At 53.5% G+C, this 13,654-nt stretch overlaps 1 protein-coding gene across 1 annotated transcript in view; it reads right to left on the bottom strand.

The window, feature by feature from the left end:
* Positions 1–7,550: 7,550 nt before the first annotated feature.
* Positions 7,551–13,654, bottom strand: part of SLC30A3 (solute carrier family 30 member 3) — a 30,094-nt gene continuing 23,990 nt past the window's right edge. The window contains exons 7-8 of the mRNA XM_038396176.2: positions 8,723–8,857; positions 7,551–8,353 (exon numbers count right to left, since the gene is read on the bottom strand). Of these exons, the coding sequence (XP_038252104.1) occupies positions 8,208–8,353; positions 8,723–8,857 (281 nt within the window). The 3' untranslated portion in view covers positions 7,551–8,207. The remainder of the gene's footprint in view (positions 8,354–8,722; positions 8,858–13,654) is intronic.

Below are 13,654 nucleotides of genomic sequence, written 5' to 3' on the forward strand. Positions count from 1 at the left end.
CCTCCTAGGGCAGGGCAGCGCCCGGCACTTCCTTGGATCCCAGGCCAGAAGGGTCCGTTGTCCTCTCGTCTTGAGCCCCTGCATCTCGCAGGCCCGCGACCTGCCCCAGGGCCGAGCTGTTAGAAAAACATCCCGTCTGGAGTAAAAAAATCCACCAAGACCCTGGAGAAATGGTTCCCATGGGTAATTCCCCCCTCACCATTCAACATTTACATCTTCTCTCCAGTCTGTGTCTCACTTCAGCTTCCAGACCTGGCCCCATTCCACCTCCTTGGCTAGACTAGGAGCCAGTTGTTAAATATTTGTTCCCCATGTTGGTACTTCCAGCCTGGGCTCAAATCATCCCTTCACCTTCTCGTTGCTGGAGTCTGTCATTATCGGGCAGGTTTTCTAATCCTTTAATCATTCTCCTGGGTCTTCTCTGACCCCTCTCCAGTTTATCAACCTCCTTCCTGAACTGTGGGCACCAGACCTGGACAAGGGATCCCAGCAGTGGTTGCACCAATGCCAGATACAAAGAGAAAGTAACCACAACTTCTACTCGAAATTCCTCTGCTCGTGCATCCCCGGGTCGCATTAGCTCTTTTGGCCACAGCATTACACTGGCAGCTCATGTTAGAACATAAGAGCGGCCAGACTGGGGCAGAGCAAAGGTCCATCTGGCCCCGTATCCTGTCTGCTGACAGTGGCCAGTGCCAGAGGCCCCATAGGGAACGAACAGAACAGGGAATCGCCCAGTGATCCATCCCGTCGCCCATTCCCAGCTCCTGACAAACAGGTCTAGGGACGCCCCAAACATGGCGTAGTGACCCTGACCATCTTGGCTGATGGATCTATCCTCCAGGAACGTATCTAATTCCTTTTGAACCCATTCACAACATCCCCTGGCAAGGAGTTCCACAGGTTGGTTGTGCGTTGTGTGAAGAAATACTGCCTTTTGTTTGTTTTCAGCCTGCTACCTAGTAATGACCTTGGGTGACCCCTGGTTCTTGTGTTATGAGGAGTCAATCACACGCCCTTTTCTACTTTCCCCAGCCTGTCGTGGTTTATAGACCTCGGTCGTCTCCCCCTTGGTTGTCTCCTTGCCAGGCTGAACAGTTCCAGTCTTAATCTCTCCTCAGACCCAGCCTGTTCCTTATCCCTCACCATTGTTGTTGCCCCTCTCTGGGTTGTAACACAGTCTGTCCCTCTTGAGCTGGACAAACAGAACTGCACGCAGTGTTCCAGGTGTGGGCGTCCCATGGATTTATACAGAGGCATCATGATATTTTCTGTCTTCTTATCCCTTTCCTGATGGTTCCCAACATTGCTGGCTTTTTTTGAGTGCTGCTGCCATTGTGTTGGCCAAGCACCAGTTCTGTAACTCTGCCATGTGCTTTGGATTTAACGAGAACGTTCTGTGCCAAAAGGGCATGAGCGGGGCACACACAAGACCTCACTCCTGGCAAGTGGCTGTGGCTTATCCTGCAGCAGGCGGGATGTGGGGGGCTGGGGTTTGCCTGCCCAGCTACTTCCCTGGCCTGGGCATGGAGCAGCTGCTGCCAGCAGGAATCCAGCTTCCTTGTCCACTTCCCCTCACCACCAGCATGGGGGCCACACCCCCTCTTGGGTCACACCCCACAGGCACTGGGGTCACGCCCAATTCTCTGCAGCCCCATAAGGTGTAAGGTAACTTCTGCGTGGATCTGCCCTGCTCCCCACAGAGCTCAAGTAGGGCTGGCGGTTGCTGCAGCTCCTGTCCCCCGGCCCTGTTCTGGCAGCACAGGGGGTTTTCAGCGTGGGGCTCTGTGGGAATCCAGGCCCCCTGGTCATGCTGCATGACCCAGGGCTTACGGCCCCACCAGTGGCTCAGTCGGGGTTTGGTGGAGGACAGGCAGACACAGGGGCCATGGATCAGGCAAGGGGAGGAGGCCAGGCCCTGCCATGAGTGGGGAAAAGCCAGGAGCTGCATTTGCCCCTGGCTGGGAGAGGCGGCTGGGTAGGGACTGTAGGGCGGGGGTGGGGGGCACGGGACAGCCCCTCTGCCCTAGCCTGGTGCTGCGGCCCCACCCCATAAGTGCTGCTGGCAGGGGGCTGCCAGGGAGGGGTTCCACGCAGGGAGCCTGGGTGGGGGCAAATACCCCTCTCTGGAGGTCCTGGCAGCCCCCACCCTGCAGTCAGCAGGGAGCACAACAGACACTGCAGGTCTGCCCCAGGAGACTGTGAGCCAGGCCACCGCCCGCACCGCCCCGACCAGGTTTCCTTCAGATCAGGCCCCTGCTGCTTAGAGGGCTGGAGATCTTGCAAAGCTCGCCCTGAGCCCAGGAACCGCCCCCCACCAAGGCAGTGCTGGGCTGCGGCGGGCGGGATGGGGCCGTCCGGCTCCCTAACTCCCCACACAGCTGAAGGGCCCTGCGGCAGAGTCAGCTGCAGTAACTAGTGGCCTGATGCTGCCTTGAGACAAGTCTTGGGTGCCCCATCTCAGAAAAGCTAGACTGGCCTTAGAAACGGTTCAGAAAAGGGCAACACAAATGATGAGGGGTCTGGAATAGCTTCCGTTTGAGGGGAGATTACACACTGGGACACTTCTGCTCGGAAAAGAGACGACGAAGCGGGGAGATGATCGAGGTCTATAAAATTCTGACAGGTGGGGAGAAAGTAGATAAGGACGTGTCATATACGCCTCGTAACCCAAGAACTAGTGGCCACCCAATTAGTTAATTAATTAATTAATTAATTAACAGGACTTAGGTGGGAAGGCGATGACAGATACGGAGGCAGCTGTGGGAGTGACTCCTGTAGTGAAAGACACAATGAGGATGGCTGGATGTGGAAGCTGTGGTATGTACATGATCCTGGAGGGGGGAACCGGTAAGAGTTTTTTCTGCATGAAATGCCGTCTGATAGAGCTGATGGAGGAAAAGATCCGAGGTTTGGAGATGCAGGTGGAAAGTCTGGTTGAGTTTAGGAAGGGGTTTGAGCAGATGATGGAGCAAAGATATGAGGTATCTGAAGGGAAAAGCTCAGACTCATAAATGGAAGCAGGGCTGGGGAATTTTGAGGGGAGACTGGGTGAGGAAAGTGGTCAGTGGAAGCATGTGACTAAAAAAAAACAGGCAGAGGAAAAGACGGGCTAGTGAAGGAGAAATAGAGCTTAGGAACAGGTCTGCAGAGTTGGAAAATGAAGAAGGGGCTCAGCAGATACTTGTTGAAGGTGGAAGGATAAGGAAGAAGAGAAGAGAGGCTAGTCCTATAGGAAAAGGGGAAGAGTCAAGGGAGACTACACCAAATATGAGCCCCAGGAGGATACAGGATGGGTTGAAGAGGATTATAAGGGAAAATAGGAATGGAAAGAACTTGCAGCCAGAGGGAATAGGGGAGAGACTGGAGAATAGCACCGTCACCAGGAAAAGGCAGGTCTATGTGATCGGCGACTCTTTATTGAGAAGAATAGACAGGCCTGTAACTAGAGCTGATCCAGAGAATAGAAGGGTGTGCTGTCTTCCGGGTGCTAAGATACGGGATGTAGACATGAGGTTGAAAAGGATCCTAAAGGGAGCGGGAAAGAATCCCCTAGTTATCCTTCATGTGGGAACAAATGATACAGCTAGATTCTCGCTGGAAAGTATTAAGGGAGACTATGCTAGGCTGGGGAAGACGCTTAAGGAAATCAAGGCTCAGGTGATCTTTAGTGGGATTCTGCCTGTTCCTAGAGAAGGGCAACAAAGGTGTGACAAGATTATGACTGTCAACAGATGGCTCAGGCAGTGGTGCTGTAAGGAGGGCTCTGGGATCTATGGCCACTGGGAGGCATTCACGGACAGAGGACAGTTCTCTCCGGATGGACTTCATCTGAGTAGAGAAGGAAATAGACTTCTAGGATCAAGGCTGGCACAACTGATTAAGAGAGCTTTAAACTAGGAATTTGGGGGAGATAGTTGGGAGATGTCCAGGTAATCTCCACGCCGGATTTTAGCATTGAGAGGGAAGAAGATGAAGTAAGAAAGGGTACAGCTGTAGGTAGGAGAATGTATATAAGGAGCGAGGGCGGTGTGGATACCAGTCTAATAGGTTATACTGGCTGTAGAATGACTGTGCCTAATAGGGTACAAAATGTGAGCAAGGCCAAACAGCAAAAATTAAGATGTTTGTACACCAATGTGAGGAGCCTAGGTAACAAAATGGAGGAACTAGAGCTACTGGTGCAGGAAGTGAAACCAGATATTCTAGGGATAACAGAAACATGGTGGTAGTAGTCATGACTGGACTACAGGTATTGAAGAGTATGTGCTGTTTAGGAAAGACAGAAACAAAGGTAAAGGTGGTGGAGTAGCATTGTATATCAATGATGAGGTAGAATGTAAAGAAATAAGAAGCGATGCAATGGATAAGACAGAGTCTGTCTGGGCAAAAATTACATTGGGGAAGAAAACTAGTAAAGCCTCTCCTACGATAGTGCTTGGGGTGTGCTATAGACCTCTGGGATCTAATTTGGATATTGATAGAGCCCTTTTCAATGTTTTTAATAAAGTAAATACTAATGGAAACTGCGTGATCATGGGAGACTTTAACTTCCCAGATATAGACTGGAGGACCAGTGCTAGTAATAATAGGGCTCAGATTTTCCTAGATGCGATAGCTGATGGATTCCTTCATAAGTAGTTGCTGAACCGACTAGAGGAGATGCCATTTTAGATTTAATTTTGGTGAGTAGCGAGGACCTCATAGAAGAAATGGTTGTAGGGGATAATCTTGGTTTAAGTGATCATGAGCTAATTCAGTTCAAACTAAATGGAAGGATTAACAAAAATAAATCTGCAACTAGGGTTTTTGATTTCAAAAGGGCTGACTTTCAAAAATTAAGGAAATTAGTTAGGGAAGTGGATTGGATTGAAGAATTTATGGATCTAAAGGTCGAGGAGGCCTGGGATTACTTTAAATCAAAGCTGCAGAAGCTATCGGAAGCCTGTATCCCAAGAAAGGGGAAAAAATTAATAGGAAGGAATTGTAGACCAAGCTGGATGAGCAAGCATCTTAGAGAGGTGATTAAGAAGAAGCAGAAAGCATACAGGGAGTGGAAGATGGGAGGGATCAGCAAGGAAAGCTACCTTATTGAGGTCAGAACATGTAGGGATAAAGTGAGACAGGCTAAAAGTCGAGTAGAGTTGGACCTTGCAAAGGGAATTAAAACCAATAGTAAAAGGTTCTATAGCCATATAAATAAGAAGAAAACTAAGAACGAAGAAGTGGGGCCGCTAAACACTGAGGATGGAGTGGAGGTTAAAGATAATCTAGGCATGGCCCAATATCTAAACAAATACTTTGCCTCAGTCTTTAATAAGGCTAAAGAAGATCTTAGGGATAATGGTAGCATGACAAATGGGAATGAGGATATGGAGGTAGATATTACCATATCAGAGGTAGAAGCGAAACTGAAACAGCTTAATGGGACTAAATCGGGGGGCCCAGATAATCTTCATCCAAGAATATTAAAGGAATTGGCTCCTGAAATTGCAAGCCCATTAGCAAGAATTTTTAATGAATCTGTAAACTCAGGAGTTGTATCGAATGATTGGAGAATTGCTAATATAGTTCCTATTTTTAAGAAAGGAAAAAAAAGGGATCCGGGTAACTACAGGCCAGTTAGTTTGACATCTGTAGTATGCAAGGTCCTGGAAAAAATTTTGAAGGAGAAATTAGTTAAGGACATTGAACTCAATGGTAAATGGGACAAAATAAAACATGGTTTTAGAAAAGGTAGATCGTGCCAAACCAACCTGATCTCCTTCTTTGAGAAAGTAACAGATTTTTTAGACAAAGGAAATGCAGTGGATCTAATTTACCTAGATTTCAGTAAGGCGTTTGATACCGTGCCACATGGGGAATTATTAGTTAAATTGGAGAAGATGGGGATCAATATGAACATCAAAAGGTGGATAAGGAATTGGTTAACGGGGAGACTACAACGGGTCCTCCTGAAAGGCGAACTGTCAGGCTAGAGGGAGGTTACCAGTGGAGTTCCTCAGGGATCAGTTTTGGGACCAATCTTATTTAATCTTTTTATTACTGACCTTGGCACAAAAAGTGGGAGTGTGCTAATAAAGTTTGCAGATGATACAAAGCTGGGAGGTATTGCCAATTCAGAGAAGGATCAGGATATTATACAGGAGGATCTGGATGACCTTGTAAACTGGAGTAATAGTAATAGGATGCAATTTAATAGTGAGAAGTGTAAGGTTATGCATTTAGGGATTAATAACAAGAATTTTAGTTATAAGTTGGGGACGCATCAATTAGAAGTAACAGAAGAGGAGAAGGACCTTGGAGTATTGGTTGGTCATAGGATGACTATGAGCTGCCAATGTGATATGGCTGTGAAAAAAGCTAATGCGGTTTTGGGATGCATCAGGAGAGGCATTTCCAGTAGGGATAAGGAGGTTTTAGTACCATTATACAAGGCACTGGTGAGACCTCACCTAGAATACTGTGTGCAGTTCTGGTCTCCCATGTTTAAAAAGGATGAATTCAAACTGGAGCAGGTACAGAGAAGGGCTACTAGGATGATCCGAGGAATGGAAAACTTGTCTTATGAAAGGAGACTTGAGGAGCTTGGCTTGTTTAGCCTAACTAAAAGAAGGTTGAGGGGAGATATGATTGCTCTCTATAAATATATCAGAGGGATAAATACAGGAGAGGGAGAGGAATTATTTAAGCTCAGCACCAATGTGGACACAAGAACAAATGGGTATAAACTGGCCACCAGGAAGTTTAGACTTGAAATTAGATGAAGGTTTCTAACCATCAGAGGAGTGAAGTTTTGGAATAGCCTTCCAAGGGAAGCAGTGGGGGCAAAAGATCTATCTGGTTTTAAGATTGTACTCGATAAGTTTATGGAGGAGATGGTATGATGGGATAATGGGATTTTGGTAATTAATTGATCTTTAAATATTCAGGGTAAATAGGACTAATCCCCTGAGATGGGATATTGGATGGATGGGATCTGAGTTACCCAGGAAAGAATTTTCTGTAGTATCTGGCTGGTGAATCTTGCCCATATGCTCAGGGTTTAGCTGATCGCCATATTTGGGGTCGGGAAGGAATTTTCCTCCAGGGCAGATTGGAAGAGGCCCTGGAGGTTTTTCGCCTTCCTCTGTAGCATGGGGCATGGTTGACTTGAGGGAGGCTTCTCTGCTCCTTGAAGTCTTTAAACCATGATTTAAGGACTTCAATAGCTCAGACATGGGTGAGGTTTTTCGTAGGAGTGGGTGGGTGAGATTCTGTGGCCTGTGCTGTGCAGGAGGTCGGACTAGATGATCAGAATGGTCCCTTCTGACCTTAGTATCTATGAATCTATGACTTACTAGGCAGCAGGTTTAAACAAATACAAGGAAGTGTTTCTTCACACAACGCGCCATCAGCCTGTGGAACTTCTTGCCAGGGGATGTTGTGAAGGCCAAGACTAGAACAGGGTTCAAAAGAGCTAGATACATCCATGGAGGACAGGTCCATCAGTGGCTATTAGCCGGGATGGGCAGGGCTGATGCCTCTGTTTGCCAGGAGCCGGAATGGGCGACGGGAGGGATCACTTGGTGATTACCTGGTCTGTTCACTCCCTCTGGGGCCCTGGCCCTGGCTGGAGACAGGACATTGGACTAGAGGGACCCTTGGTCTGGCCCAGTGTGGTGTTGTTCTGTAAGGAGCAGGAGAGAACAGGCATCTGGCAGTGGCCGGGGGAGCAGGGCCCCTGCAATGTAGGGCGAAGGCAGCGCAGCAGCTGCGGGAGCAGCTCCAGAGCAGAGCCGCCCCAGTCCTGGGCCGGGGTGCAGGGAGTGCGACACTCTCACCCTGCAGGGGGCGCTCTGCATCGCACCCCACTGCACAAAGACAGGCTGCCTGAAAGGGCACCAGGGCGATGGCTCCCCCTTTCCCAAGAGCTCAGCAGAGGCAGATGGGGAGAACGGTCCCGGCAGTGGGGGCAGGGCAGCTCCAGCAGTCCCATGGCTCTCTCCCACCCAGTGGGGCACAGCCCCTGGGGCAGTGTGGGTGGGGCTCTTGGCACAAGGTACCTTGGCCCTTGCGCCCCATTGGCAGTAGAAAGAGAGCCAAGACCAGGGCCTGGTGGGGCAGCCCCACAGCCCGCTGGCTGCACGTGGGGGCCTGCCGGGCAGAGCAGAGGCTGGGGGCTGGGGCATCTCCATCTCCGGTGCCATGTGCTGCGGGCCTGGTGCTCAATCCCGGGGGTCCTGGCACTGGCGGCAGGTGGCCATGTCCTCCAGGTACCGCTCCACCTGCACCGTGCACGAGACGAAGCCAAAGGTGCTCTGCAGCTGGGCGGTGGCTTCCTGCAGCACATCCTCCAAGTCCGCGCCGGCATCTGCAGGCAAAGGGGGCAGCCCAGCTCCGTGTGAGCAGCTCCTGGGGGCGGGGCCTGCAGGGATCACTATCGAGGGGCGGGGGCCTGCAGGGACCAGGGACCAGAGGGTGGGGCCTGCAGGAACCAGGTACTGGGGAGGCGGGGCCTGCAGGGATCACCTATCGGGGGCAGGGCCTGCAGGAATCATATATCGGGGGCGAGGCATGCAGGGACCATGTACGGGGGCGGGGGCAGGACCTGCAGGGAGCACATGCAAGGACCCATCCCTGGTGGCGGTGGGGGGCAGGGACCCCATTCTGGTGGGGGGGTGCCCCACAGCTGGCGCCCAGGTGCACTGGTGGGAGGGGTTGGGTGGGGAGGGCCACTCACCGACTGCCAGGTGCACAGACACCATGTGGTGGCTGAGGGTCAGGGCCCAGAGGTGCAGGTTGTGGGTGTCCTTCACGTCCTTCACAGCCAGTAGCACGTCCTTCACTGCGGTGAACTCGACGCCCCGCGGCGCCCCTGGGGCCAAGCAGGGAGGGTGAGACCTGGTACCGGGGGCAGCCCAGCTCCTGGGGGCTCAGGCGGGTGGCTCCCCCAGCCTGGCAGGGCTCCAGCCCTGGCACAGGGGCCATCTCTCTGGAGATGCTGCTCACAGCCCCGGGGATCGGGGTGGGCGGAGGGGAAGCCAGAGTGGCGCTGGAGAAGGCTGTGGAGGGGCCAGGCTGCCTGGGGTGGCCCCATGGAGCTGGCGGGTGTGGGGGCAGGAGATGCGCCCAGAGCGGGGGCATCACACGCAGCTGGAATGGGCTGGAGAGCGTTGTGTGCATGGGGAGGTGTGTGTGGGCTCAGGGATCACTGAGCGGCCAGGCCCTAGGGGCTGCCCCCTGTCAGAGCTAGGGTGAGGCATGTCCCCCCCAGCACTGCCAGGAGCATTCCAGGGCCAGGCTCACATCCTCCCATTGCGCAGCCCGGCGGTGGCCAGGACCTCAGAACTCAGGCCAGACAGGCCCATTGGCCCCCTGGATCCCACCAGCCAGAGCCCCTCGTCCGCGACCCTGCCCTGAGCCCGGGAACCTGCGTTGGGCTAACATGTCGGCCTGGAAGGCAGCCAGGAGCCGCCTCAGTCACTGGTGCCCTGGGCTGTTTGGGCCCGTGGGTCACTGCCCTGGTTTAACACATGGGCCCGCTGGCCAATGGACTGGCTGGTGTCAGTTTCCAGCCACTGGATTTTGCCACACCCTGGCCCAATCCCCGGTTTAGAAATCCCCATAGCACCCAGGCTTTTCTCCCCATGCTGGTGGGACGTGTATGAACCCTATGCGTGCCTCCGTTTCCCTCTGCACTTTGCATTGCTGCCCAGTGGCTGCAGCAGGATTGCCAGTGCTGGCGGGGGGCATGGAGCAGGAGCTGTGCCGTGTTATTGGGGGATGGGCTGGGAGTCATTAAGGGCTGGCTGGACCCGACCCATGTCGATGACACTGCCCAGAACATTCCCACCCAGCAAAGCTCCAGAGGAAGGAGATTTCCCTCCCCCAGCTCTCGGCAGGGAAGCCAAGTCAACACCCCAGCTCAGGAACAAAGGGAAAGGTGTCAGGGTTAAGTGCTACCCTCCACATAGACCCCCGACCTCTCACCTGGGACTGAGAAAGGAGAGAGAGAGCCTGAAATGGAGTCCATAGCAGTTTGGCTGGCTGATTGCACTGGCTTGGCCAACTGGACTATGGCTTAATCTTTGTTTCTCTGTGCTAACTTAAGGACTTCTTGGTGCTGTGTCCAGGTGACTAATAAACCCTGCTCTGTTTGGAAAACACTGCCTGGTGTCACTGCAAAGCCTAGCCGGGGTGCATCAGTCCCTGAGATGTGGGCAGATAGGAGTCTATCTCAGCTGGACTTGCTGGACAGAGCTCCCTGCATGCCCCAGGAGCGCTGGAGCCCAGAGGCTCAGGTGGGGACGTGGCGCACCCATGGGAGCCTGCAACAGCCTGTGCCAAGCTGGGGGTCGCTTCACTCCTGAGGCTCGGTGACAGGCTGCTGGGGGTGTGGCACTAGAGGGGTATTGGGAATGCTTGTTGGGGGCAAGGGGTGATTGCTGGGGGGCCTATGTTGGGGTAATTACTGGGGGGGCGGGACTGGTTGCTGGCAGGATGGTGGGTTGATTGCTGGGGGGGCAGGATGTTGGGGAGATTGCTGGGGGTCTGTTGGGGTGACGCTGGGGGAGGTGGGTTTTCAGGGTGGTGCTGGAGGTGGGGGTGATGCTGGGGGGCTGTTGGGGTGATGCTGGGGGAGGGTTGTTGAGGTGGTGCTGGAGTTGGGGTGATTTCTGGGGGTCTGTCGGGGTGATGCTGGGGGAGGCGGGTTGTCGGGTGGTGCTAGGATGGGTTGGGTTGTTGGGGTGATGCTGGGGGGCCTTTGTTGGGGTAATTACTGGGGGGGCGGGACTGGTTGCTGGCAGGATGGTGGGTTGATTGCTGGGGGGGCAGGATGTTGGGGAGATTGCTGGGGGTCTGTCGGGGTGACGCTGGGGGAGGTGGGTTTTCAGGGTGGTGCTGGAGGTGGGGGTGATGCTGAGGGGCTGTTGGGGTGATGCTGGGGGAGGGTTGTTGAGGTGGTGCTGGAGTTGGGGTGATTTCTGGGGGTCTGTCGGGGTGATGCTGGGGGAGGCGGGTTGTCGGGTGGTGCTAGGATGGGTTGGGTTGTTGGGGTGATGCTGGGGGGCCTTTGTTGGGGTAATTACTGGGGGGGCGGGACTGGTTGCTGGCAGGATGGTGGGTTGATTGCTGGGGGGGCAGGATGGAAAAATCATGGAGCAGGTCCTCAAAGAATCAATCCTGAAGCACTTAGAGGAGAGGAAAGTGATCAGGAACAGTCAGCATGGATTCACCAAGGGAAGGTCATGCCTGACTAATCTAATCGCCTTTTATGATGAGATTACTGGTTCTGTGGATGAAGGGAAAGCAGTGGATGTATTGTTTCTTGACTTTAGCAAAGCTTTTGACACGGTCTCTCACAGCATTCTTGTCAGCAAGTTAAGGAAGTATGGGCTGGATGAATGCACTATAAGGTGGGTAGAAAGCTGGCTAGATTGTCGGGCTCAACGGGTAGTGATCAATGGCTCCATGTCTAGTTGGCAGCCGGTGTCAAGTGGAGTGCCCCAGGGGTCGGTCCTGGGGCCCGTTTTGTTCAATATCTTCATAAATGATCTGGAAGATGGTGTGGATTGCACTCTCAGCAAATTTGCGGATGATACTAAACTGGGAGGAGTGGTAGATACGCTGGAGGGGAGGGATAGGATACAGAAGGACCTAGACAAATTGGAGGATTGGGCCAAAAGAAATCTAATGAGGTTCAATAAGGATAAGTGCAGGGTCCTGCACTTAGGATGGAAGAATCCAATGCACCGCTACAGACTAGGGACCGAATGGCTCGGCAGCAGTTCCGCGGAAAAGGACCTAGGGGTGACAGTGGACGAGAAGCTGGATATGAGTCAGCAGTGTGCCCTTGTTGCCAAGAAGGCCAATGGCATTTTGGGTTGTATAAGTAGGGGCATAGCGAGCAGATCGAGGGACGTGATCGTTCCCCTCTATTCGACACTGGTGAGGCCTCATCTGGAGTACTGTGTCCAGTTTTGGGCCCCACACTACAAGAAGGATGTGGATAAATTGGAAAGAGTACAGCGAAGGGCAACAAAAATGATTAGGGGTCTAGAGCACATGACTTACGAGGAGAGGCTGAGGGAGCTGGGATTGTTTAGTCTGCAGAAGAGAAGAATGAGGGGGGATTTGATAGCTGCTTTCAACTACCTGAAAGGGGGTTTCAAAGAGGATGGCTCTAGACTGTTCTCAATGGTAGCAGATGACAGAACGAGGAGTAATGGTCTCAAGTTGCAATGGGGGAGGTTTAGATTGGATATTAGGAAAAACTTTTTCACTAAGAGGGTGGTGAAACACTGGAATGCGTTACCTAGGGAGGTGGTAGAATCTCCTTCCTTAGAGGTTTTTAAGGTCAGGCTTGACAAAGCCCTGGCTGGGATGATTTAACTGGGACTTGGTCCTGCTTTGAGCAGGGGGTTGGACTAGATGACCTTCTGGGGTCCCTTCCAACCCTGATATTCTATGATTCTATGATTCTATGATGTTGGGGAGATTGCTGGGGGTCTGTCGGGGTGACGCTGGGGGAGGTGGGTTTTCAGGGTGGTGCTGGAGGTGGGGGTGATGCTGGGGGCTGTTGGGGTGATGCTGGGGGAGGGTTGTTGAGGTGGTGCTGGAGTTGGGGTGATTTCTGGGGGTCTGTCGGGGTGATGCTGGGGGAGGCGGGTTGTCGGGTGGTGCTAGGATGGGTTGGGTTGTTGGGGTGATGCTGGGGGGCAGCTCTCGAGGGGGCGGGGAGGGAATTGCTAGGTAACTGGAGAGAGGTGATTGGCGGCTGGGACAAGCATTGCCTTTGAGCGACACAGGGCTCAGCTGGGCGTGCCAAACCCACGCCCGTGCCACAGCAGCCTGACTTGTGTCCTAACCTTTGCTGCTCGGTGCTGCCCTAAAGCTGCCCCAGGCTAGGGCAGGTGACTAGAAACCCATCTGTGACAAGGGCGAGTTTTCTGTGCTCTTTTTATGATGCCTAGGTGTGCCTCAGTTTCCCCGGTACATTGCATTGCTCCCCAGGGTGGGGGAGCGGTGCGGTTGGCTCGCAAGGCAGGCTAAGAGCCCGAGGTGAGCATCACCTCTCTGCTGGGTGGGATAAACAGCATCAGCCCAGCACTGGCTGATCGAGGGGCCCAGAGACCCAGCACCAGCTCCAGCAACTCCTGGCTCAAGGCTCAGCGAGGGGCTGGGCAGAGAGGTGGGAGGGGGCCCTGGGGGATTCTGCAGGAAGCTAAGGGCTCTCATCTGGGAACAGACTGAGGAAGGCAGTCAGAGACACGGCCCGAACATGGGGTCCGTGACAACGGGGCTGGGCACTGGGCTGCCCAGACTGGCCTCGCTTTAACATTTAGCTGTCTGGCTACATCATGGGCATCTACTGACGTGTGCCAGGTGGCTAATAATCCCACCTGTCTGCCTGCCCTGTGAGAGTGTCATTGCAGACGCTGGGCGAAGGGCACTGAGCCCTGAGGGTCTGTCCCAGACTCGCTGCCCAGAGCTCCTGGGTGGGGCGGGGGGCTGCAGGCCCAGGGGCCCAGTCTCAGGAGGTGGCGAGGTCATATAGCTCACCCTGGGGGAAGAACGAGACCCCGGGGGGTCTGGGTCACTGAAGGGCTCCTCCCAGAGACTGTTCCTGGCTGGGCCATAGCCCAGCCCTCTGCATCCCTGTCATAAGTAT

This window comes from Dermochelys coriacea, chromosome 3, assembly GCF_009764565.3.
Source record: "Dermochelys coriacea isolate rDerCor1 chromosome 3, rDerCor1.pri.v4, whole genome shotgun sequence".
NCBI classification, from domain to species: domain Eukaryota; kingdom Metazoa; phylum Chordata; order Testudines; family Dermochelyidae; genus Dermochelys; species Dermochelys coriacea.